This window comes from Empidonax traillii, unplaced genomic scaffold, assembly GCF_003031625.1.
Source record: "Empidonax traillii isolate 1590-97213 ecotype Southwest subspecies unplaced genomic scaffold, ASM303162v1 scaffold553:size485074, whole genome shotgun sequence".
Classification (NCBI taxonomy): Eukaryota; Metazoa; Chordata; class Aves; order Passeriformes; family Tyrannidae; genus Empidonax; species Empidonax traillii.
In genome coordinates, this window is record NW_020955746.1 from 339,401 (window position 1) to 359,685 (window position 20,285).

General features: G+C 44.7%; 1 protein-coding gene across 8 annotated transcripts in view; it reads right to left on the reverse strand.

Annotated features, from left to right (window-relative positions):
• Positions 1–9,052: 9,052 nt before the first annotated feature.
• NKTR (natural killer cell triggering receptor) overlaps positions 9,053–20,285 on the reverse strand; it is a 36,446-nt gene continuing 25,213 nt past the window's right edge. For 6 of the 8 annotated variants that reach the window (XM_027897610.1, XM_027897608.1, XM_027897606.1 and 3 more), the window contains 7 exons: positions 19,435–19,522; positions 17,092–17,237; positions 12,774–15,704; positions 12,038–12,133; positions 11,856–11,915; positions 10,896–10,994; positions 9,053–9,200 (listed from right to left, as the gene is read on the reverse strand). In XM_027897610.1, the coding sequence (XP_027753411.1) occupies positions 9,122–9,200; positions 10,896–10,994; positions 11,856–11,915; positions 12,038–12,133; positions 12,774–15,704; positions 17,092–17,237; positions 19,435–19,522 (3,499 nt within the window). In that variant the 3' untranslated portion in view covers positions 9,053–9,121. The remainder of the gene's footprint in view (positions 9,201–10,895; positions 10,995–11,855; positions 11,916–12,037; positions 12,134–12,773; positions 15,705–17,091; positions 17,238–19,434; positions 19,523–20,285) is intronic. The other 2 variants (XM_027897613.1, XM_027897607.1) reach the window with 1 other exon arrangement.

The following is a 20,285-nucleotide window of genomic DNA, read 5'->3' on the forward strand; positions in this document are numbered from 1 at the left end:
GATTTGATAAACTTAGAGGATTACTGGACCAGACTCTCCCAGACCCAGCCAGGTGTGCACTTGCATTTCCTGCTTCTCACCTCCACACTTCAGCCCTTACCCAATGCACACATTAAACTGTTCCTGCCGTGTCTCCTGCAGAGTTGAGGACAGAATTCCTGCAGCAGCTCCGAAGGGCTCTGGTGTCACCCCCACCCCGAGTCGCCGGCTCTGCCAGGTGTGAAAAGCTGCACAGCCCTTCCCAGCACGGGGCCTGCAGCTCAAAGGCATCTTTGCATATCAAAGGGTAATGCAGCAAGGAGCAGCATTTCATTAGCCAGGAAGTTATAAATTGATATCTTGATTGAAATAATTATTGGGAATTACAGGAAATACCCGGAGATGCATTTACATTCGGGAGAGTCTTCGGGGAGAAGGGGGAACTTCGCCCCAAATAGGAGCTGCTGCTCAGGGATGCAGCACTGCAAAGTGAAGTCCCACCTTTCAACCCCCCCCATAACAGTCCTGCCTTTCACCTCTTTTCTCAGAACAAACCAGATTCCTACTTTTTTTTCCCTTAGATAATCTTGGGTAGGGAGTGATTTTTAAGACTACTGGGGAAATGCTGGAGTTGCAAAGCACATACATGGGAACTGCAATAATTTCAGAGCCTCTTTGCTCCTCCCTGCATTTTAAGTCCCTGCAATCCACCTTTCCATCATAAAAGGGGTACCCAGAGAAGTTGTGGATTCCCCATCCATGGAAGTGTCCAAGGTCAGGTTGGACGGGGCTTGGAGCAACCTGGGAAAGTGGAAGTTGTGGGATGGTGGGGGGTGGGATGGGATGAGATGAGCTTTAAGATCCTTTCCAACCCAAACTATTCCATGATTCCAAGGAGCGAAGGCCTAAAAGAGATGTTTTAGGGTGGACAGCTCAGCTTTTCCCAAAGATAAACGTACAGGGGGTTTAGAAACCCGGTCTCTGAGGGCAACTACTGAAACCTGGGCACCTTCAGCCCAGCTTTTGTGAGACCCACCATCCAGAAGCTCAAGTCAAACAAGCTCAAGTCCACATTAAATGAAGATGCCAAGCCCTGCTCACGTCCCTGCAGCTCCAGCAGGGCTGGGAGAGGGAAGATGGCAGGCACAGATGACACGAAGCCGGAGGAGAGCGGTGCTGGAAGGAGGGAACATCGCTTGGAGGAGTTATTTATGAGGAGATGCACAGCCCTGGGACTCCCTGGGGATCTGTCCCAGGCCTGGGACTGCTCAAAATATTTTTTTAATAATTACTTGCATGAATAGAGAATTTGCTTCTTCCCAGCTGCAAATGATACCGAGCCGGGAGGGACTTGAAGCGCTTTGGAGGATGGGCTGGAACTTCAAAACAATCTTGACGCAGTAGAGAAATGGCCTGGAAAAAAGAAAAAAAAAAAAACCAACAAAACAACCAACCCAGGCTGCAATTTAGCAGAAACAAAGGGAAAATGCTGCTTGTGTAAGAGGAGTGGAGCTGCAGAGCATGGCCTGGGCAGGGAATGGGGGAGCAGGGAAAGGCAGAGGTGCTGCATCCCCGCCTGGGTGCTGGAAATCCTCACTCTGGGGCAGAAGCAGCAAAGCTCAGGCAAGGGCAGGTGAATGAATGTTGTTGCCTGCAGGACACGTGGAGTGATGCTTTAAATCCCCGTGGCACTGTGAATCCTCATGTGGAGAATGTTGCCCGTGTGGGTGTGGTGAGATGGGGAGGTGAAAGGCTGGTGGTGGAGTCCAGGAGATGGTCAGAGCGAAGAAGTTTAAAAAAAAAAAAAAAAAACCACCAAAAAATCCCAAACTCCCTCAAAATAACTGAAGAACTCACAGCTATTTAGTCCAGAGAGAGACCAGGTTTGGCCAAGAGCCTCCCCAGCCCTTTTACAAATATTTAAGGTGGTCTTTTTCCTTCTACTAAAATATTTCCCTGGAAGTGTCCAAGGCCAGGTTGGAGCAACCTGGGATAGTGGGAGGTGTCCCTGCCCACGGCAGGGGGTGGAACAAGATGGTTTTTAGGATCCCTTCCATGCCAAACCATTCTGGGATTCTATGATTTAAGTAGAAGGAGAAAGGTCATTCTCTTCCTCTCCATCTGTCAGGAGTAGTGATGGGCTTCTGTGGCAGAAAAGGTCCTTTAGTTTAGATATCAGGAAAAAAAAAGTATATATATATATATATATATATATATATTTATATAATGTGAACAGTTCAGCAATTTTGGTTTTGGCACTTCAACTGCTCCCTCTCAGCACTGGCAATTTTTTTAACAGAGAGGTTGGATAAGAACTCCTGTGATTTATACAGCTGGAGTTGATCCTGACTCTGCAAAGGAGGAAACTGCAGAGCTGGAAAGGTCCCTTTTTGCCATGTTCTCTGGCACAAACCCCTTTGTGAAAGGTGTCAGTTCGAAGCTATTGATAGAAGTGCAAGATGAGCATGGAATCTGTGCAGTTTCCTGCAGGGTGTCGATAGGAAATCCATCACTAAAGCTGGATTTCTCCAGCAATGTGTGGGGTTTTTGCTACGTAGAGAGGTTTTAATTAAAAAGATTTTTTTTGGGGGGGGCTTTGTTTCCCTCCTGGTTTAATGGGATAAAAAAAAAAGAAAGAGGTGTATTGAAATCTAAAATCACACCAAGTCACAGAGGCACAGGAGGCAGCCTGGCTTGGAGATGTTAAGAGCTCATATTCCCAAGTTTACTACTGTTGACCAAATTACCCCTTAAGACAGCCCTCACTTCTGCAATATCCAATCCTGCCAAGCCCAGCAGGGAATCACATCTTCCCAGCACTCTGGGGAGCAGGGAATGGCCCCAGGTGACACACGGTGGTGGCTTTGGTGGCACAGACAAACCAAGGTCCATCCCAGCGCCTTGGGCTGAGCTCCCCGCTCGCCAGAGACCTCACCACGGAGGAGAACACCAAGTGCCTGATATCCAACCTCTCCCTTGGCTTTCTGACTCCTTAGAATGAACAGTTATTTGTCACAAGGGAGAGGTTTAATCTTTGGAAAGGAGAGAATTCTCCACTCTCAGTGTGTTATTTGTTTAAAACCATCACTAGAGGATGGTGCAAACCTCAGTGAAACAAAGCAGCGGGACCAGCAGGTTGTGAGAGGTGATTCCAGCCCTCTATTCTGCTCTCAGGAGATCCCACCACCTGGAGTGCTGGGTCCAGCTCTGGGGCCCTCGACATCAGAAGGATGTGGAGCTGCTGGAGGAAGCCCAGAGGAGGCCACGGAGCTGCTCCAAGGGCAGGAGCCTCTCTGGAGCCAGGCTGGGAGAGCTGGGGGGGTTCCCCTGGAGAAGAGAAGGATCCAGGGACACCTGAGAGCCCCTTGTAGGGCCTAAAGGGGCTCCAGGAGAGCTGGAGAGGGACTGGGGACAAGGGCATGGAGGGACAGGATGTTTAGCCCTCTCAAAAGGATGTATTTACCTTTTCATTCTTCCTTAAGGTTACTTCTTCTGAAGACCCAAGAGCCTCCACTGATCGATTCATCTCACTTGGTACATTCCCAAAAGAGCCAGATGTTTCTCCTGGAAGTGCAGAAATCCTCACCTTCTCCCCTTCCCAATCCTCCTCGTGCTTTTCATGGCTCATTTGCCAAAATTCATCGGGGTGAAGTTACACAGTGGGTGGCCACGGCGGTGGGAGAGGGGAAGGACCTTTCCTTGTCCTCCCTCCCAGGGTGCAGGAAGAAGAAAAGGAAAGCCCCAGAGGGAGGGCAACCCCTTCCAGGCTGAATGAGGGAATTCATTAAGGAATTTTGCAGCCTGAGGCCAGGACCAGGATATAATGGCAGGGTGGGAGCTCCAAGTGTTCACAAGCTGTGCTGAGCTCAGAACTCTCTCCGTGTTTGAGTTGTTAAGGTTGGGAAAGAGCTCCAGGATCCCTGAGTCCAACTGTTAACCCAACACTCCCGTGTCCAGCACCAAACCACGTCCTCAGGTGACACATCCACGCGGTTTTTGAACACCCTCAGGGGTGGCGACACCACCACTGCCCTGGGCAGCCTGTGCCAGTGCCTGACAACCCTTTCCATGAAGAAATTTTTCCTGTTATCCAACCTAAACCTCCCCTGGTGCAACTTGAGGCCGTTTCCCTTGTCCTGTTCCTTGTTCCCTGGGAGCTGAGCCCAACTCCCCCCCGGCTCCCCCCTCCTGTCAGGGAGTTGCAGAGCCAGAAGGTCCCCCCTGAGCCTCCTTTTCTCCAGGCTGAGCCCCCCCAGCTCCCTCAGCCCCTCCTGCTGCTCCAGCCCCTTCCCAGCTCCCTTCCCTTCCCTGCACACGCTCCAGCCCCTCCACAATTTTCTTGCAGAACAGGGGCCCAAAATTACCACAGAATTCCCAGGTGCAACATCAGAACACCCTGTGGGTAAGAACATCAATTTCCATGGGCTGTCCTGCTCTTGCAAGGGCAGATACAACAGAAATATCAATTAATACCCAATTAATGCCCATCCCCTCTCAGTGCATCCACTGTGACTCTGAAATATCACCTTCATTAAAAAAAACCTCCCCAAAACTGCCACGGGCCCTCTGATTTCATGCATGCAATCCCATCCACTTCAGAGGGATTACATGGATATTATGGAATTCGAGCCTGGGCCCCTTTAACTGTTTAGATAAATTTGTAAACAGTTTTAAAGCACCACAGCGGGAGTGTTTTTAAAACCAGGTGGAAAATCCTTCCTGTTTCCCAACCACCCAAAAAAGAATGACTTACATGGCTGCGAGGCAGGGGTGGAGCATGCAAAAGCTTTATCTCCTGGTGATTTAAATCCCAGGCAGCAGTTCCCTTTGGAAATGACACCAGATGGGATTCCAGGGTGCAGCTCAAGGTCATCCAAACACTCTGCACCGCTCCGAGCCGGGAGTGTGACGGCCACAAGCACACAAAGACACAACAGACATTTAATAGGCTGTCAGACACTGAGGGATCTTCAGAAATAAAAAAAAATAAAAAAAAAAACAACCCCCCACGCCACTTTAAAAGCTGCTTCCCCTCGAGCTGCAAGGACACAAACTGCCCTTGTTTGGAAGCGCCGGAGTGGGAAGGAACGGGCAGGGATTTCGTAGGAAAAGTGTATTTATGCTGTGGGTTTGTAAATCTGTGATTTTAAAGTGGCTGTTTGAGAGGCAGATGGTTCATTTAAAATAGTCTTACCGGGGACGAGTCACTCACCTGCAACTGGAGACAAACACTTGCTCCTCCAGAGCTATTCCACAGTGTCCTGTGCGCTGTGCAGTGGATAAACTGTTCCCAACACAACCCAGGGCCTACAGACCAATCTCATTTACAACTCCCCTTTTTTTTTTTTAGCAGAAATCACTTACCCTTGAGTAATAACTTTAACTCCATTGCAGGATTTAAGGCTTGTTTTAATCAGAAACTGTCACTGATGAGCAGGGCACAGGCAGCTGATCATCAGCCACCGTGAGGCTCCAGGAGACACCGTGACCCTCCATGGCTGCAGCTCCTGAGCACGGCCCCACCATCCCAGAGTTTGGCTTTTGCAGGGAATTCGGCTTTGGAAGCATTAAAAGCTCTTCAAAGAAAGGCTGATAAACACTTCTAACAACCTGTTCGCTTGAGAAGGCTCCAGGGACATCTCAGAGCCCCTTGCAGGGCCTAAAGGGGCTCCAGGAGAGCTGGAGAGGGACTGGGGACAAGGCATGGAGGGACAGGACACAGGGAATGGCTTCCCACTGCCAGAGGGCAGGGATAGATGGGATAGTAGAAAGGAATTTTTGGCTGGGAGGGTGGGAAGGCCCTGGCACAGGTTGCCCAGAGAAGCTGTGGCTGCCCCTGGATCCCTGGAAGTGTCCAAGGCCAGGTTGGAGCAACCTGGGATATGAGAGGGTTTTTAAGGTCCCTTCCAACCCAAACCATCCTATGAAAACCAACAGGTTTGTGCTGCAGTGAGACATAAGAGCTCATCTAACATTTCTCACCCTATTGCAGCTGATCTCTTTGGTGTGGCCCCTTCCCCACCTTAAAGTTACCATTTTCCAAACATTTCAGCACTACAGCTCAGGCCACCCTCCTTGTCCTGCCCAGGATTTCTTGCTTTTCCTTCCCAAACTCAGGGAAATGCCAGGTTAACCAGACCCCACTAAAAGACCAAACCAAACAAGGAAACGCTTCCCTCTTGCCCTTTTCACCTCAGACCAGGGCAATCAGTCTTTCCATTATGACAAAAGCCAGCATTTCCGAGGAAATCCAGTTTTTTTGGGGTGGGAACAGAAGGTCTAAAAGACTAATGGATTAACGCACTGAGCCACCCCATCTGCTGCCACGAGCTAAGGAAGCGATGTGGGGACGTGTGTTTGGCAAAGAACATTTAGCCAAGTGGTTTAAGCTCAGCCCAATCCCCAGATTTCCGTGGAGAGCTGCCGAGCGCCTCTTTGCAGCGAGGAGAGGAACCTTTTTGTGTATCTCGAGGAAATGGAGAGGCCTCAAATCACTTGGAAAAATCAAAATATTTGTCCCTCCACTGACTGTTCTGTAAACCCAGCGCTGAGTCTCGCTGAGGAATCGTTCCCTATGTAGGTCAGCAAAAGGAAAGGCAAAACACTCGTGCCCGAGTCCTGCAGAGGGACAAAGGCAGATGCAGAAAGTGAAGTATATTTTTAATTTTCCTGCCTCTTTCCCCTCGAGCAGCACCAGATTTTTCCAGATGCAGAGAAAGAAAAAAAAAAAAAAAAAACAGAATTTGCAGATATGTACAAAAGTTTATTTTACAAACAGCAACTACTTTGGAATAACAAAATTGCAAAAACATAGACCAAAGTTAGAAAACCAGCTCAGGGGGATGTTTTCTACCTGAAGCACAGTTGAACAGAATTCACTAAGTGCCCCCCAACCCTTCCCTCAACCCCCTTCCCCAACCTGATGGAATTTCTTTATAAAGCTTTATATTCAAGATATGAAAGACTTTAGTGGCATTGCGGTAATTTTTGGTAACTACAGTTAATTGATTGACCATATTTCTACTACCTTTTCCTGCCCCTTAAAAACTCAAATCAGCTCTGATCTATGATAAAGGTCTGATTCTGGAGCTATTTTTTTTCCCCACTAATAAGTATTGAATGGTAATGGTTATATTTGTACATGAGCCCTCTAGTTCTATTTTTTTAGTAAGAGACAAACAAGTTACACCTTTACTGAAAGTGATGAAACTGCAACAAATGTTCCTGAAATATTTGTTCAGGACTCTGAGATGGCTCCTGTATTGTTAGAAACTTGTCTGTAAATGCATCCTGCCTCCAGTAAGAAATGGATTTAATGGTAAAGTTACAAAAGAAAGAAAGACTGGAAAGGGTCACAAGCACACACTTTGTCACTAAACTAGAAGTGTAGGAAGGGGGAAAGTTCAGAATTTTGGGTTCTCGTAGAAAAGTGAAAAAAAACCTCTGTGGCAAATTCAGCTTCAGGAAAACGTGCAGAGAAACGTCTTATTCAGCTGCTGCTGGACAGAAATGGAGGGAATCATCACAGCCTGCAAACTTCCCTTTGAACTTGCTTTTCATGTTTCACAAGTATATGAAAAAATTATCTAATTTGGGGGTAGTTTAATTCAATCAAAGGGAGAATGAATTGATGCCTAAGCGAGAAATAACCACTTTTAATTTTCAAAGCTGTTGGGGCCTGATGAGATCACACACACAAAAACAAAAAATATAAAAATCATTTCCAATATTTGAAAACATTTGAGAAAAATGAAAGCATCTCCAGCTATTACAGAAAGTCAGTAATGAAAACTATTATGATACAACAGAGCTCGTTAGCTCTAATCAAACGATGTTAAGTCTGTTGTGTCACCACAGACCCCAATTTGCAGGTCACACTGTGCCATTAAAAAAGTCTGGTTCTCAGCACTCAGCTTTCTATACCCCTGAAAAACTTCACAAATTATTTTACAGCAACTCAGCCAGAGAATTGCAAAACTTACTCAGTGGTCTTCAGCTTAAAACTATTTATTTTTTTGAAAACGTTTGGTAATAAATTTCTAAAGTAAAGTATTGTCCATGCTTTTTCATCAGGCATCCCAGAATTTTTCTAGTCCCATCCCTTTAACAATCTGGAGTTCAGTATCTGCAGTATATCTGATATTCCCTGTATGGAACACAGGATGGGATACAGGTACAGGCATTTCATAAAGGAACTTTTATGGTTGGTTTTCTCAAAAAAATAATCATGTCAGTCTTTCCAAAAGTGCTTTGGACAAACTCATGGCACACTCAATGCTTTAACAACACCCAAAATGTGGTGGAGGATGCCAAGCACTGTAATAGGAACTGAAATGAAAAGTCAAGAAGTGTTTAGGAACACTTTCTTTAGTCTCCAAAGGACACTGCTGTTTATCACAAAATTTATTTCTGGAACATAAAAAGTTTAGACAGGTTGGACACGAAGCTCAAAACTCATTCCCATCACACTTTCGCTTCACTGCTCGTCAGTTTGACAATTCCCACTGGTGCACCATCTCACCTTTTCCAGCAGAATTCCTCAACCTCACAGTTCAGGAAGGATTAAGACAGAGTGGCAGCTTTGTTTTTCATCGCCTCTATCCCGCACAGAACACAACGATCAACAACGGAGACAGCACAGAATGCAGATTCCAGCATTAGAAAAAAGCATTTCCATGAACTAGAAACGGCAGCCTCGGTAAGAAATTGACTTCACAGTTTTAATAGTTGCTCACACACATTTCCCAGGAAGGGGCACAAAGCCCTTCAAGGTGTTTATTTAGAAACAGACTCTGCTGCACCCAGAAAAAGCGGTGCCGGCAATTCCTCTGAGAGTCATCCATGGCTTGGAAAAGCGAATTCAAGGAAACAAAAAACTGCTGGGTTATTGTATTTTTTTTTTTTAATTATCCTGTAAAAGTTGCATTTCACATTTAAAAAAAAAAAAAAAAAAGAATTAAAAAAATCAACTCAGCTGTGGAGCTCAGTCCTTGTCTCTGTGAGCTCAAGAGGCGAGCGAGTTCACCGGTAAAGCGTCAGCCAAGTCAGCAAACAACCTTCACTTGTTTGTTTGTTGTTTTGTTTTAATGTAACACTGAAGAAAACGATGAAATAAAGAGTTTTCATCCTCAAAGAAGTGTTTTCAGCTGTACCTGCTGCTTTCACTGGGGCTCCTGTTGTTGGAGTAGCTGCGGTCGCTGTCGCTGTCGGAGCCGTAGGACCTGCCGAGAGAAGGTGGGAAACGCCTCAGAGCTGCTTCCAAATTCAAATTTACATCACGGAGACAACACAGGGAAGAAAACACACACACACAAGTCTTTTCCAGGGTGGCGTTTCTTAAAACTGAAGCATTCACTAAAGGACACTCAAAATTGAAGTAATAATTAACTTTCCATGGTGTTGCCCTGAGCTCTTTGGAACTTCTTGCTTTCTCTTTTACAGCTAAAAACCATCCAAAATTAATCGTTTTAGAAAGGTTAACAGCTGACTGAGAGATACATTCTAACACATCTGATTTGATATTGCAAGCATCTTTTAGCTAAGATAATGTCACAAATCCTTGCTTTACATATGTTGTATTTTCTTGTTTCAAGAAGGAGCTTGAAAATTAGGCCCCAGAACCACAAGAGAAGTGTGTGTGTGTGTGTCTGCAGGGTGGAAATTGTGTATTAAAATGGTCTGGCTTATCCAGAAGAATCCCAAGCTCAGCACCTGGCCAAAGATCAACACAAGAGCCCAGATGGTTTCAGGCAAGCCACAGGAAATATTCCAATTACACAGAATAAGCTTTCATTAGAGATTTTTTTTTTTTTTTTTTTTTTAGCCTCCTGCCTGCAAGGGAAGCTTCCTAAATGAAAGGTGAGCATATCCTAATCCAACATTGCTTCTTTGAAGCTTCTCAACATAATAGAACAATAATTTTGCAAGTTTATTTCCACATTCTTTGTTAATCTAATTAAATTCCACTCAAATACATGATGAAAGTTGTCTTGGGGAAATGGGTGAGAGCAAAACCTTTAAGAGTTGGTATAAAGTTATAAAAAAATGAGTATGAGGAGAGCAGAGGATGAAAATTTACAGCAGTTATAGAGGCCTGTATGATTTATGACTAATAGGGGACATATTAAAAGGTATAAAACCAATCATCAGTGATATTAAATCTATATCTCTCTATATCTCCTGCTCCACCCCGACCTCTGTGAAATGTTCTCACCTGCACTTCTATAAATCCCCTGGACAGGGCAAAATAGAATTTATTCCAAATTCATCAGATTTGCAGGTAAAAAAAATTATTCTTTCAAAATACATTTTAGGAATTTTGCAGAGCAATTTTTTTACTTTCCCTTCCAGATTGTTTTAAAATCCACTTTTGCAGTTCAAACCAAGAAGAATTTACCATCCAGTGGAATTCTTTGCATACCAGGCAGCTTTTAATCCATCACAGGGCACTTGATTTAAATCTTGAGAGTTAGTTCACTGTGTAGTTTTTAAAAATCACTTAATACTGCTAAAAAAAATCAGAAATCATAGAATCATGAAGGTTGGAAAAGATCTGTAAGACCACCAAGTCCAGCTGTTAACCCAGCACCAGCACTGTCTTCCCCATTAAACCACGTCCTCAAGTGCCATTTCCATATGGTTTTTGAAGATCTCCAGGGATGGTGACTGGGAAAATGTGCAAATTTTGAACGCATCCATACAATGAATCTTTCTTATCCTGCTTTATCGCCATCCTCAATCTTGGTATGCCAGGGGTTCTGACTTCCTCCCTCACGCACACGCTCTGATTGTAACTGGTTTTAATGATTACTTTTTTATGCCTGGGGGAAAAAAACCAGCACCTTGGCCTTTCTTAAACTTTGTTAAATATACATTTAGCAATTTTTTTTCCCCTCAAATCCAGTGCCAAAGCACACCTGGATCTGCGGTCGTAGCTCCGAGACCGTCGGTAGCTGTCGCTCCTTTTGCTCCTGCTCCGGCTCCTGCTGTAGTAACTGTCATACGTGTAGGACCTACTTCAAAGGGGAAAAGAAGGCAAATTTGTAATTTCTTGTTGTCTAAAAATCTATTTTATGTGCAGGCTCAAAGGACATTTAGTTACAGAGATGAGGGGCTGGATGGAAATGACTTTGGAAGGATGCAGCGAGCAATTCTATGCTTTAGAAAGGTTCCCACACGACAACAATTATTTCAAAGCAGCAGTAAAAATCTCGAATTTATTAATCTAGAAAAGACATAATAAGCATCCATAAAGTTTTGTGGTTTCTCTTCCTTGTGGATGCAGTAAAAATCTTGTTTGCTGATTTGAAAACAAGTGAAGTGATTCCATTTATAACTCGGTTTCATTTTAACAAAAGAGGGGGATGTGGTCACTATTTCTCATCTCATATCATCACCTGTAACTGCTATGCCAGGATGTTTTGGTTATTCCCAGCTTCTAAGTGTCTTATATTGATTTTGCTTTGATTCAAGCTGTTACAATGATATTCTAGTTTTAAAGTACCACAGATCCCTGGAAGTGTCCAAGGCCGGGTTGGACGGGGCTTGGAGCAACCTGGGATAGTGGAAGGTGTCCCTGTCCATGGCAGGGGGGTTGGAATGAGATTATCTTTAAGGTCCCTTCCAACCCAAACCATTCCAGACTGTGAGATGAAGGCATTCCTAAAAAGTATTCTTATAAATATGTATTTATATATGTATGTATATTATAGTATATATAATAAAATACATAGCACACATGGCATAAATTACTCTCATATATCATGTAATTATATATAGCCTATTTTAAAGAAATATAAGCAAAAAGTATTCTCACACTATGATATTTTTATAATAATATATCTATTGCAGAGGTTGTACCCAACTATAACCCATACCTGGATCGACTGTGATGACCATAAGAACTACTTCTGGAGCGACTTCTGCTGTAGCTACGACTGACAAAAACAAAACCAGAGAGAAACGTGAAGTTAATAAATACAAAGTGCTGAAGAGGGCAGGGGGAGAAGGGGAGCGAGAGCAGAACAACCTGTCTTGCAGGATCTCCAAACAAACTCACCTACGACTCTTGTAACTGTGGTAAGAGCTGCTTCGACTCCTGGAGCGATCCCTGCTGTACCACCCTCTGCTCCTGCTTCTCGAGTAGCTTCTTGACCTGCAGTGAACAACAGGATGGAACAGAACTCAAGAAGATGCAAAAGAAGTTATAAAAGAAGTTCTAAATCTTTATCTTTTACGCTAAATATTTATTACATGCTTGCCATTAAGTTGCTCACAGGGCTGGAGATCCTCTGAGAGCTGGGGGTGTTGAGCCAGGGGAAGAGAAGGTTCCAAGGACACCTGAGAGCCCCTTGCAGGGCCTAAAGGCGCTCCAGGAGAGCTGGAGAGGGACTGGGGACAAGGCATGGAGGGACAGGACACTTTTTTTTGGCTTCCCACTGCCAGAGGGCAGGGAGAGATGGGATATTGGGAAGGAATTCCTGGCTGGGAGGGTGGTGATGCCCTGGCACAGGTTGGGCAGAGAAGCTGTGGCTGCCCCTGGATCCCTGGAAGTGTCCAAGTCGAGGTTGAAAAGAGCTTGGAGCAACCTGGGATAATGGAAGGTGTCCCTGCCCATGGCAGGGGGGTGGAACTTTCCACTCTTTCAGGTCCCTTCCAACCCAAGCCACTCCATAACTGTATGACGCTGTGCTGCTCAGAAGAAAAACGTGAGTTGAGTAAGAAAATCATGCCTTGAAAAGATGAAAACCTCCAAGTTCCCAGGGCAGGCTGTGGGAGCAGCACAAACTTCTTACCTATACGAATATGTAGAACTTCGGGATCGACTCCTGGAGTGACTGTAGGACAAGGACCTTGTTCTGTGTCTGGATTTGGACTCAGATTTACTCCGTGACCTACTGAGGCTCCTGGAGGGGCTGTTGTCATCTCTGCCTGGGGATTCCTCCTCACTGGAGCTTTCCTGGTTCCTGGGCCGCCGATTGAGCCGGGCAGTTTTCCTGACCTCATCAAACAGAGATCCAGGCCTCACCTTATTCTTGGCTTTTATTTCAATCCTTAAACCTGCTGGTTTAGGCTCTGGTGCTACTGCTACACTCTTAACCTCTGTGGCTGTACTGACTGCTGCTGGCTGCAAGTTACCAACACCCTGCAAAGGCTTCCATTTATTGTCTATCATATTGCTTTGTGCATTTTCAGTCATTTCACTTTTTAAACCACAGTCTTTAGCACCAGACACAGAGTTATTTTCTTGCCTTCCCGTTTCTTTCTCTTCTTTAATATTAATCAAGTCTCTAATGTTGTTTCCTACTTTGACAGCGTCTCGCTCAGGGGTCTCAACCTGTGGCTCTTTTTTGATAGCAGCACTTAAAGCCTGGGGTTTAGGAGTGAGAATGACAGGAGACAAAACGTCCACATCCACCTTCCCTGGCGAGTTACGATCGGGAGTGCAGATCTCCATGTTGTCATCTGTCTGAATAACATCCTCCAACCCGTTCTGGTTACTTTCCTCAGCTTGTTTCATCTCATTCTTGCAGGCAGAAACATTTATCCCTGAGTTTAAAGCACCGGTTGCAGCGTTCGTTTCAATGCTCTCTTTACGAAGGTTGCTGCGATCTGGGGAGGCCTCACCCGTGGTGTTTTTGTCTAAAAGGTTTTCACTCACACATGACTTTTCACCATTTCCCATTTTATCTGGGACTATTTCATCCTTTTCATAAACTTGTTTTTTATCCTTTATGTCCCCGGTAGGCTGCTTTTCCTTTTTATCATCCTTGGCAACCGGCTTTTCACTTATCTCATCGTCCTCTTCTTCCCCAAACTCGAGGGGGGGCTGCCAGTGAAACATCTCTTTTCTCTTCTGGACTTTGTGTTTTTTCTCCTTCTTCCCTTTGGATTTTTCTTTTGGCTTTTTGGAATGCGACTTTTTAAGTTGCTTTTTCAACCCATGCTTGTGTTTTCTTGACTTGCCTCGAGCGTCTGCCGAGCTGGAACAGGAACTGTCGGATTCAGAAGATGACAACTGTTTGTTTGTCTTCCAATCAGAGCCCAGAAATTCGGAGGAATTGGACTGTTTCTTTATCCTTTTGGTGACACTGAGCTCTGTATCAGACCCTGAGGTGGCCTCTCCTTCTTCTTTACCAGAGGAAGGTCTGGAATCCCCCCTATTGTGCCTTGCCTCTCCTCTTTCGGAGTTGGACTCCGAGTCCCACTTGCTGCCCGAGTAGGATTTCCGTTTCGTTTTCGCCCCTCCCCTGGGTTGCTCCAGAGACTTCTCTTTCCCTGCTTTCCTTTTGGAGTGATCAGAATCCCGCTCACACCTGGGCTTCTCCTCCCCTCTCTCAGAACTCAGGCTGGTTTTACCTTGTTTCTGAGCATCCCCCCCCAATGGGAAACGACTTTCCTTCTCCTGGGTCACCTTGGCTTTGGCGGAGCGCTCGCTGTCGCTGGAGAAGTCCGAGGACGACAAAGTGTCGCTCTCCTTCAACCCTTGGGAAGACTCATCGTAGTCTTTGGGGCGTTTGTGAGGCAGGGGACTCTCCGAGCTCGTCTCCTGCCTCAGTTTGGGGCCCCGGGCTTTCTGATCGCTGCCCGTGGATTTCCGTCTGTTGCCGTGTCTGTCCTCGTCGCTGAGGGAATAGTAAGAGGTGGACTCGCTGTAGCCCGAGCGGTCGCTGCGGTATTTGCTCGGTGACGGGGACCTGCCGGAAGAGTGGGATTTCGTCCTGGAGCTCGATGGACTTCTGGATCGTGTGTAGGATCTGGAGTAGGACCGACTTCGGGAGGACCTGCTCCTGGACCTCGGCCAGCTCTCTGAGCTCCTGTCACTGCGGCCTTTGGAATAGCCGCTCCGGTCGCTCTCCGAGCTCCGCTCCCGCTTGCGGTAGGAGGAGGAGGAGGTGTTGGCCTCTTTAACGACCACCAGACTGTAGTTAGTTTGGGTGGGTATTAAATGGGTAGTTTTAGCTTTCATCTCCTGAATTCGCTCGTAGGATGGCTTCCACGGTTTCTGCCCAGGTTTCCACCTCGAGGGGGGTGGGCTGTCACTCAGGGGTATCACAGGGAGGCTTTCTGGGACAACCGGTGGGACGACAACTTTGTCGCTGGGCAGCAGAACTGCTCGGACCGGCTCGGCTGCCTTGGCCAACTTAGCGTCGTTTAATCGGGTTGAGATATTCCGTGGAGAGCTGGGGACAGTCTTTTGCTGCCTGGGGTTAGAACTGGACCGTGACCTACTTCGAGACCGCGACGATTTAGAGGCTGATCTCGATCTAGAACTTCTTCGGGAGTAAGACCTCGATTTAGACCTGGATCTGGACCTGGACCTGTAGTAAGAGCGAGACCCTCTGCTCGATAAAGATGATGAGCTCTGATCCTCCTTATCAGACTTGGACCAGTCCCTTCTGGAGGAACGTCTGGAAGATATGGAAGAAGAACGAGACTTCCTCTCACGATCACAAGACGACTTTGTCCTCCTGTGGAAGGAATGAGAAGATTCCAGGTCCGATGAGGCCGAGGCTTTCTTTTTTTTCGTTTGCTTGTGCTTCTTGAAATGCTTCTGCTTTTTAGACTTCTTTTTATGCTTCACCTTTTTCTTCTCTTTCCTGTGCTTCTTGTGATGGCTGGAGTACCTCACAGAGCTTAGGTCAGCGTAACCATTGTGGGACCAGGACCTGGATCTCCGGGATGCGCTTCTTTCATCCCATCTGCTGGTACACGGGTCACTCAACCTGGAAAACAAATCAGAAAGCCCCACACTGAGTGAAATCCTCATAAAACTGCAGATAAATTAGGTATTTTAAAATATGATTTCAAAATTGAGATATAAAAACCTGACACACACGCTTTACTACCAGGCAATTGTGTTCTGACTGAGCTTCTTGAACTCATTTTAAGAACCACATCACTACCAAGAGCTACTTCTCTCTAAGAAATAGATCAGCCAACATCTGCAAATTTTGCATATTGTAGAACCTGTGTGAAGAAATTTAATGTTTTCATTACCCTTGTCCACAGGACTTCGACCTCTGCAACTGCAAGATTCTTAAACCACTTTTATATATTAAATATTTTATTATTATTACTAACATTAATATTGTTATATTATTAGATATTATTAAATATTTAAATTTTAAAACATCTCAGTATATAAAAAAGAACCACCAGAAACATTTGTAATTATTCAGTAATGGTTACACATAATATTTTTCACTTTCCCTTTTGAGGTTTCTCTCTCATAATTTGACAAAAGCTCATATTTAGTATCAAGTCAGAAATTTTGGAGAGCTGGCTTTCATCCATCACAGAGTTTGCAGCTGCAGAAAGAACATATAACCAAAACAATAAAGGATCAGTGGATTCAACTGTCTCACTTGGTACCCAAAGAATCCACATCACCCAGTTTGGGGCTAAAGGAAACCATGGAAGTTTTAAGGTTGGGAAAGACCTTTAATGTGACCAAGTCCAACCGACAACCCCACACCACCACCTTGTTCACCACTAACCCATGTCACAGAATCAGTGGGGTTGGGAAAGACCTCCAAGATCATCCAGTCCAACTCAAACTTCCCCTGGCACAGCTCCAGACCGAGCCCTCTTGTCCTACTGCTGGTTCCTGGGAAAAGAGACCAAGACCCTCCCTGGATCCCCCCTCCTGCCAGGGAGTTGCAGAGAGTGCTGAGTCTCCCCTGAGCCTCCTCCTCTCCAGGCTGAGCCCCCCCAGCTCCCTCAGCCTCTCCTCACAGCACTTGTGCTCCAGTCCCTTCCCCAGCCTCGTTGCTCTTCTCTGCCCCTGCTCCAGCCCCTCCATGTCCTTCCTGAGCTGAGGGGTCCAGAACTGATGGATGTCCTCAAGTGCCACATCCATGTTTTCTCTGAACATTTCCAGGGATGATGACTCCACCACTTCCTTGAGCAGCCTGTTCTTTACAACCCATTCCACAAAATTTTTTTTTTCCCCTAATATCTAATTTAAACCTTCCCTGGCACAACTTGAGGCCGTTTCCTCTCATCCTGGTCCACCTACGTGGGTTCATCTACACAAGGTCTTCAACACCGTGTAAAAACAAAACAAACAAACAAACAAACAGGCTATAAAATTTATAGTAAGGATCTTACTTATCTCCTTTGCTCCACTTCTCCCCGCTGGGAGGTCGGTAGGTCCTTAATCTCTGCATCTCCTCTTTCCAGTGAGGAGGGGTCTCGCTGCTCTCGTCATCCTCGGATTCGGAACACGAGCGGGATCGAGGGGGGGTGTGGTAGCGCTGGGAAGGCACAGAAAAAAAACATTATGCAACCATCTTTCTTCCACAGCAAACTGTGTCTTCTCATACCCAGGGCGTTTTACAAAGCCTGAGGGGGACCAGAAGCTCACCCTTTTTTAGCTAAACATAAAAGGAAGGATCAAGGAAGAGGCCATGGATTCCCTTTTGGAATAACACAATTACTGCAGATAACCACCTTTTTTTTTTTTCAGGATGCTAAAGCACAGATGTTTCACTTCAGTTAGCAGACACTTAACTGCTCAGATGAGCAAAGACAAGCCCTATTTCCAAAGTTACTGCTGTTCAGCTCTGCAGAAATGAGAATCCAGTTTAAAACACCTTCCACGCAATAAAAACCAGGAAACCAACCAACCAAAAAACACTAAAAACCCCTAAACTCTTTCACAAAACACAATAAAGAAGCTTCATATTTAAAAAATTATGCAGTAGGCAATAAGAGCTACTTGTGCAGCAGAGAAAAAAAACCTCTAATATTGTGAATTGTTGTTTTCCACTACCCAGCTGGATACACAGTCAGGTAAGTTCTGTGAGGAAATCAGATGCTCCTTGATTCAATAAAAAACACATCTGGATTTCACTCCATTATTTTGAGGCACTTTTGAAAGGAAGAGAGGGAAAAAAAGTGTTGCCCCCCAGAATAAAATCAGAGAGATGCATGTATTGATTTATTCAATTAATTACAAAAGTCTTTAAGATACCCTGTTTATATAAAAAAATAAATGGATAACCTACCACTTAGAGCTAATTTGTGCTGAAGCAATGACTACTTAAAAAAAAAAAAAAGCTTTTACAGATGACTGGCATATAACAGGCTGTGAACTTATCCTGGATCTCCCTAATTCTCAAATGTGATATCCAGGAACATCCTGGAATTTATAAATTCTGGAAAACACCAAACAACTTCACCCCCAACAGAAACTGTTGCTGATCAGATTATTAGAGATGGCAGGAAAATGTGCTTCTCCAACTAAGTGCTGGCCCTAAGTTACACCTTGTTCTCATTCTTCATTTTTTCAAGATGATGTGATGAAAATGATATGATTTTCAATGATGAAAACAGGAGAGAATCCCCCAAACCTGGTAATCCCCAATTCTACTCAGCTTTGTGAGTTATTTTTCCCTGAATTTTTATCTAGATAAATATGCAAAAACATCCTCTTTTAAAGGTTTCAGTGGATCCCATGAGTGTCAAACACAAACAAGCTGTGTCAGATGCAAGGGCAGCTGCCACATTTCACGTCAAGGCTGGAAAACTGGGGTTGAGGCTCAACCAATCCAATACCTTGGTCCACCCTGTGGCATCCAAGCTGTTAATTTGGTGGCTTAAAATAATTGTATCCTGGGGGATCAGTGGAAAAAACACTTCCCAAATCCAGTGGCTGTTACATAAGAAAATCATGCTCGGAGGAGTCTCAGTTTAAGCCCTTCTAATGAAGCTTTTAATTACATTATCTATGATATATTGACATATGTACAGACACTTTCCTTTTTGAGAACTTCCACTTGCAAAAACGTTTGGCAGGACCAAGGCTTGCTTTGGCTTTGTGGTTCCCCAAATGCCACCTGCCAAGCTGATGCAGGAGAAGATTCTCCAGGAGAAGAATACGCTCCAATCCAGCAGAACCACAAGCACAATTACAGCAGCTTTTCTGACTTTCTCCCCCTTGTGCTGACTGAAAAACAACAGCACAGCTGTGCAGCATTTTGGGCCTGGATTTTATGAGTTATTAGAGGAGAAAAACTTTTGAATTCCACATCAGAAAGGGCTGCTGAGCAGCTTGATCTGTCTTATGTGCTGCAGTCCCAACGCTCAGAGAAAACACAGGGAGATCCAAAGAAGAGGGAAGAGGAAAAGCTCTTGTCACTTCTCTTGTGGCTTGTGTGGGATGAATCTGCCCGAATTATTTCCATCTTTTAAAGGAAATAACTTCATTCTTATGTTTGGAGACTTCTTGGGGCTGAGAATGAAGCATTTGCTTTCCCAAACTCTTAAGACAGTAAAGAGAAGGAATGAAATCCTGCATTATTAAAATCAACCTCCTAAACTAGAATGCAAATAAATACACGTGGATAAAGCATCCCACAAAACCTCCAAGGGAAGTCAGAACTCCAGGTCAGAGAAGATGCTCTGAGTGAGAGGAAATAAAGAGATAAATAAATAAAAATTGTCACATACTATTGTGCCCCTTCCTTTAATTTTTCGTCCGGATTTGGAGACTGATGGTTTTTGGTCAGTCAGAACTGGAGTGGCATCAAGAAGCTTCCTACAAAAAAAAAATCAATAAAATATGAGCTTGTCTGAAAAAAAAAACAAACCCCAGTTAACCGAATTTGAAGTTAATAATGAAAAATATTCATCATCTTATTCATTCATTTTGAGGCAGAACCAAGAATTCGGTGAATTTTCCAAGAAATGGGACAATTCTGCAACAAAAGGCAAAATCAACATGGATTTGTTTTCAAGGAAATGTGCAGCCTGGTGTCCTCACACAGAAATAAATGCTAACAAAGGGCTTGCAAAATCCTGTTAGGAGAGTTAATTTGTGTTTGGGGCACAAATCCTGAGGGCAACACAAGCAGAAGGGGTTCAGGATCTCAGTTTAGGAGAGTTCAAGGGTTTAAAAGGCTTTTTGTTTGGGAAAGAAGAGGGAATTCAAAACTCCTTTTTACAGTTTGTGTTATTTCCTTAAAAGAAGCAGTTGCAGAGTCTTTGGAAATATGAGTGATGTTCCATGAAAAGACTTAGAGGAGACTAAACCATTAATTGAAATTAAAACAACAAACAAACAAAAACCCAACAACCCCCACACCCCCAAACCCCAAACAAAACTAACAAAAAAATCCAAAAAAAAACCCAAAAAAACCCACACCAACCACAAACGACACAAAACAACCCCCCAAAAAAACCAAAACACAACCCCCACAAAAAACACCACAAAAAAACCCACCCCCAAACACACCCAAAAATCTGCACGAAACCAAACAAAAAACCCAAAAAACCCACAAAAAATCAAAACCCCATAAAAC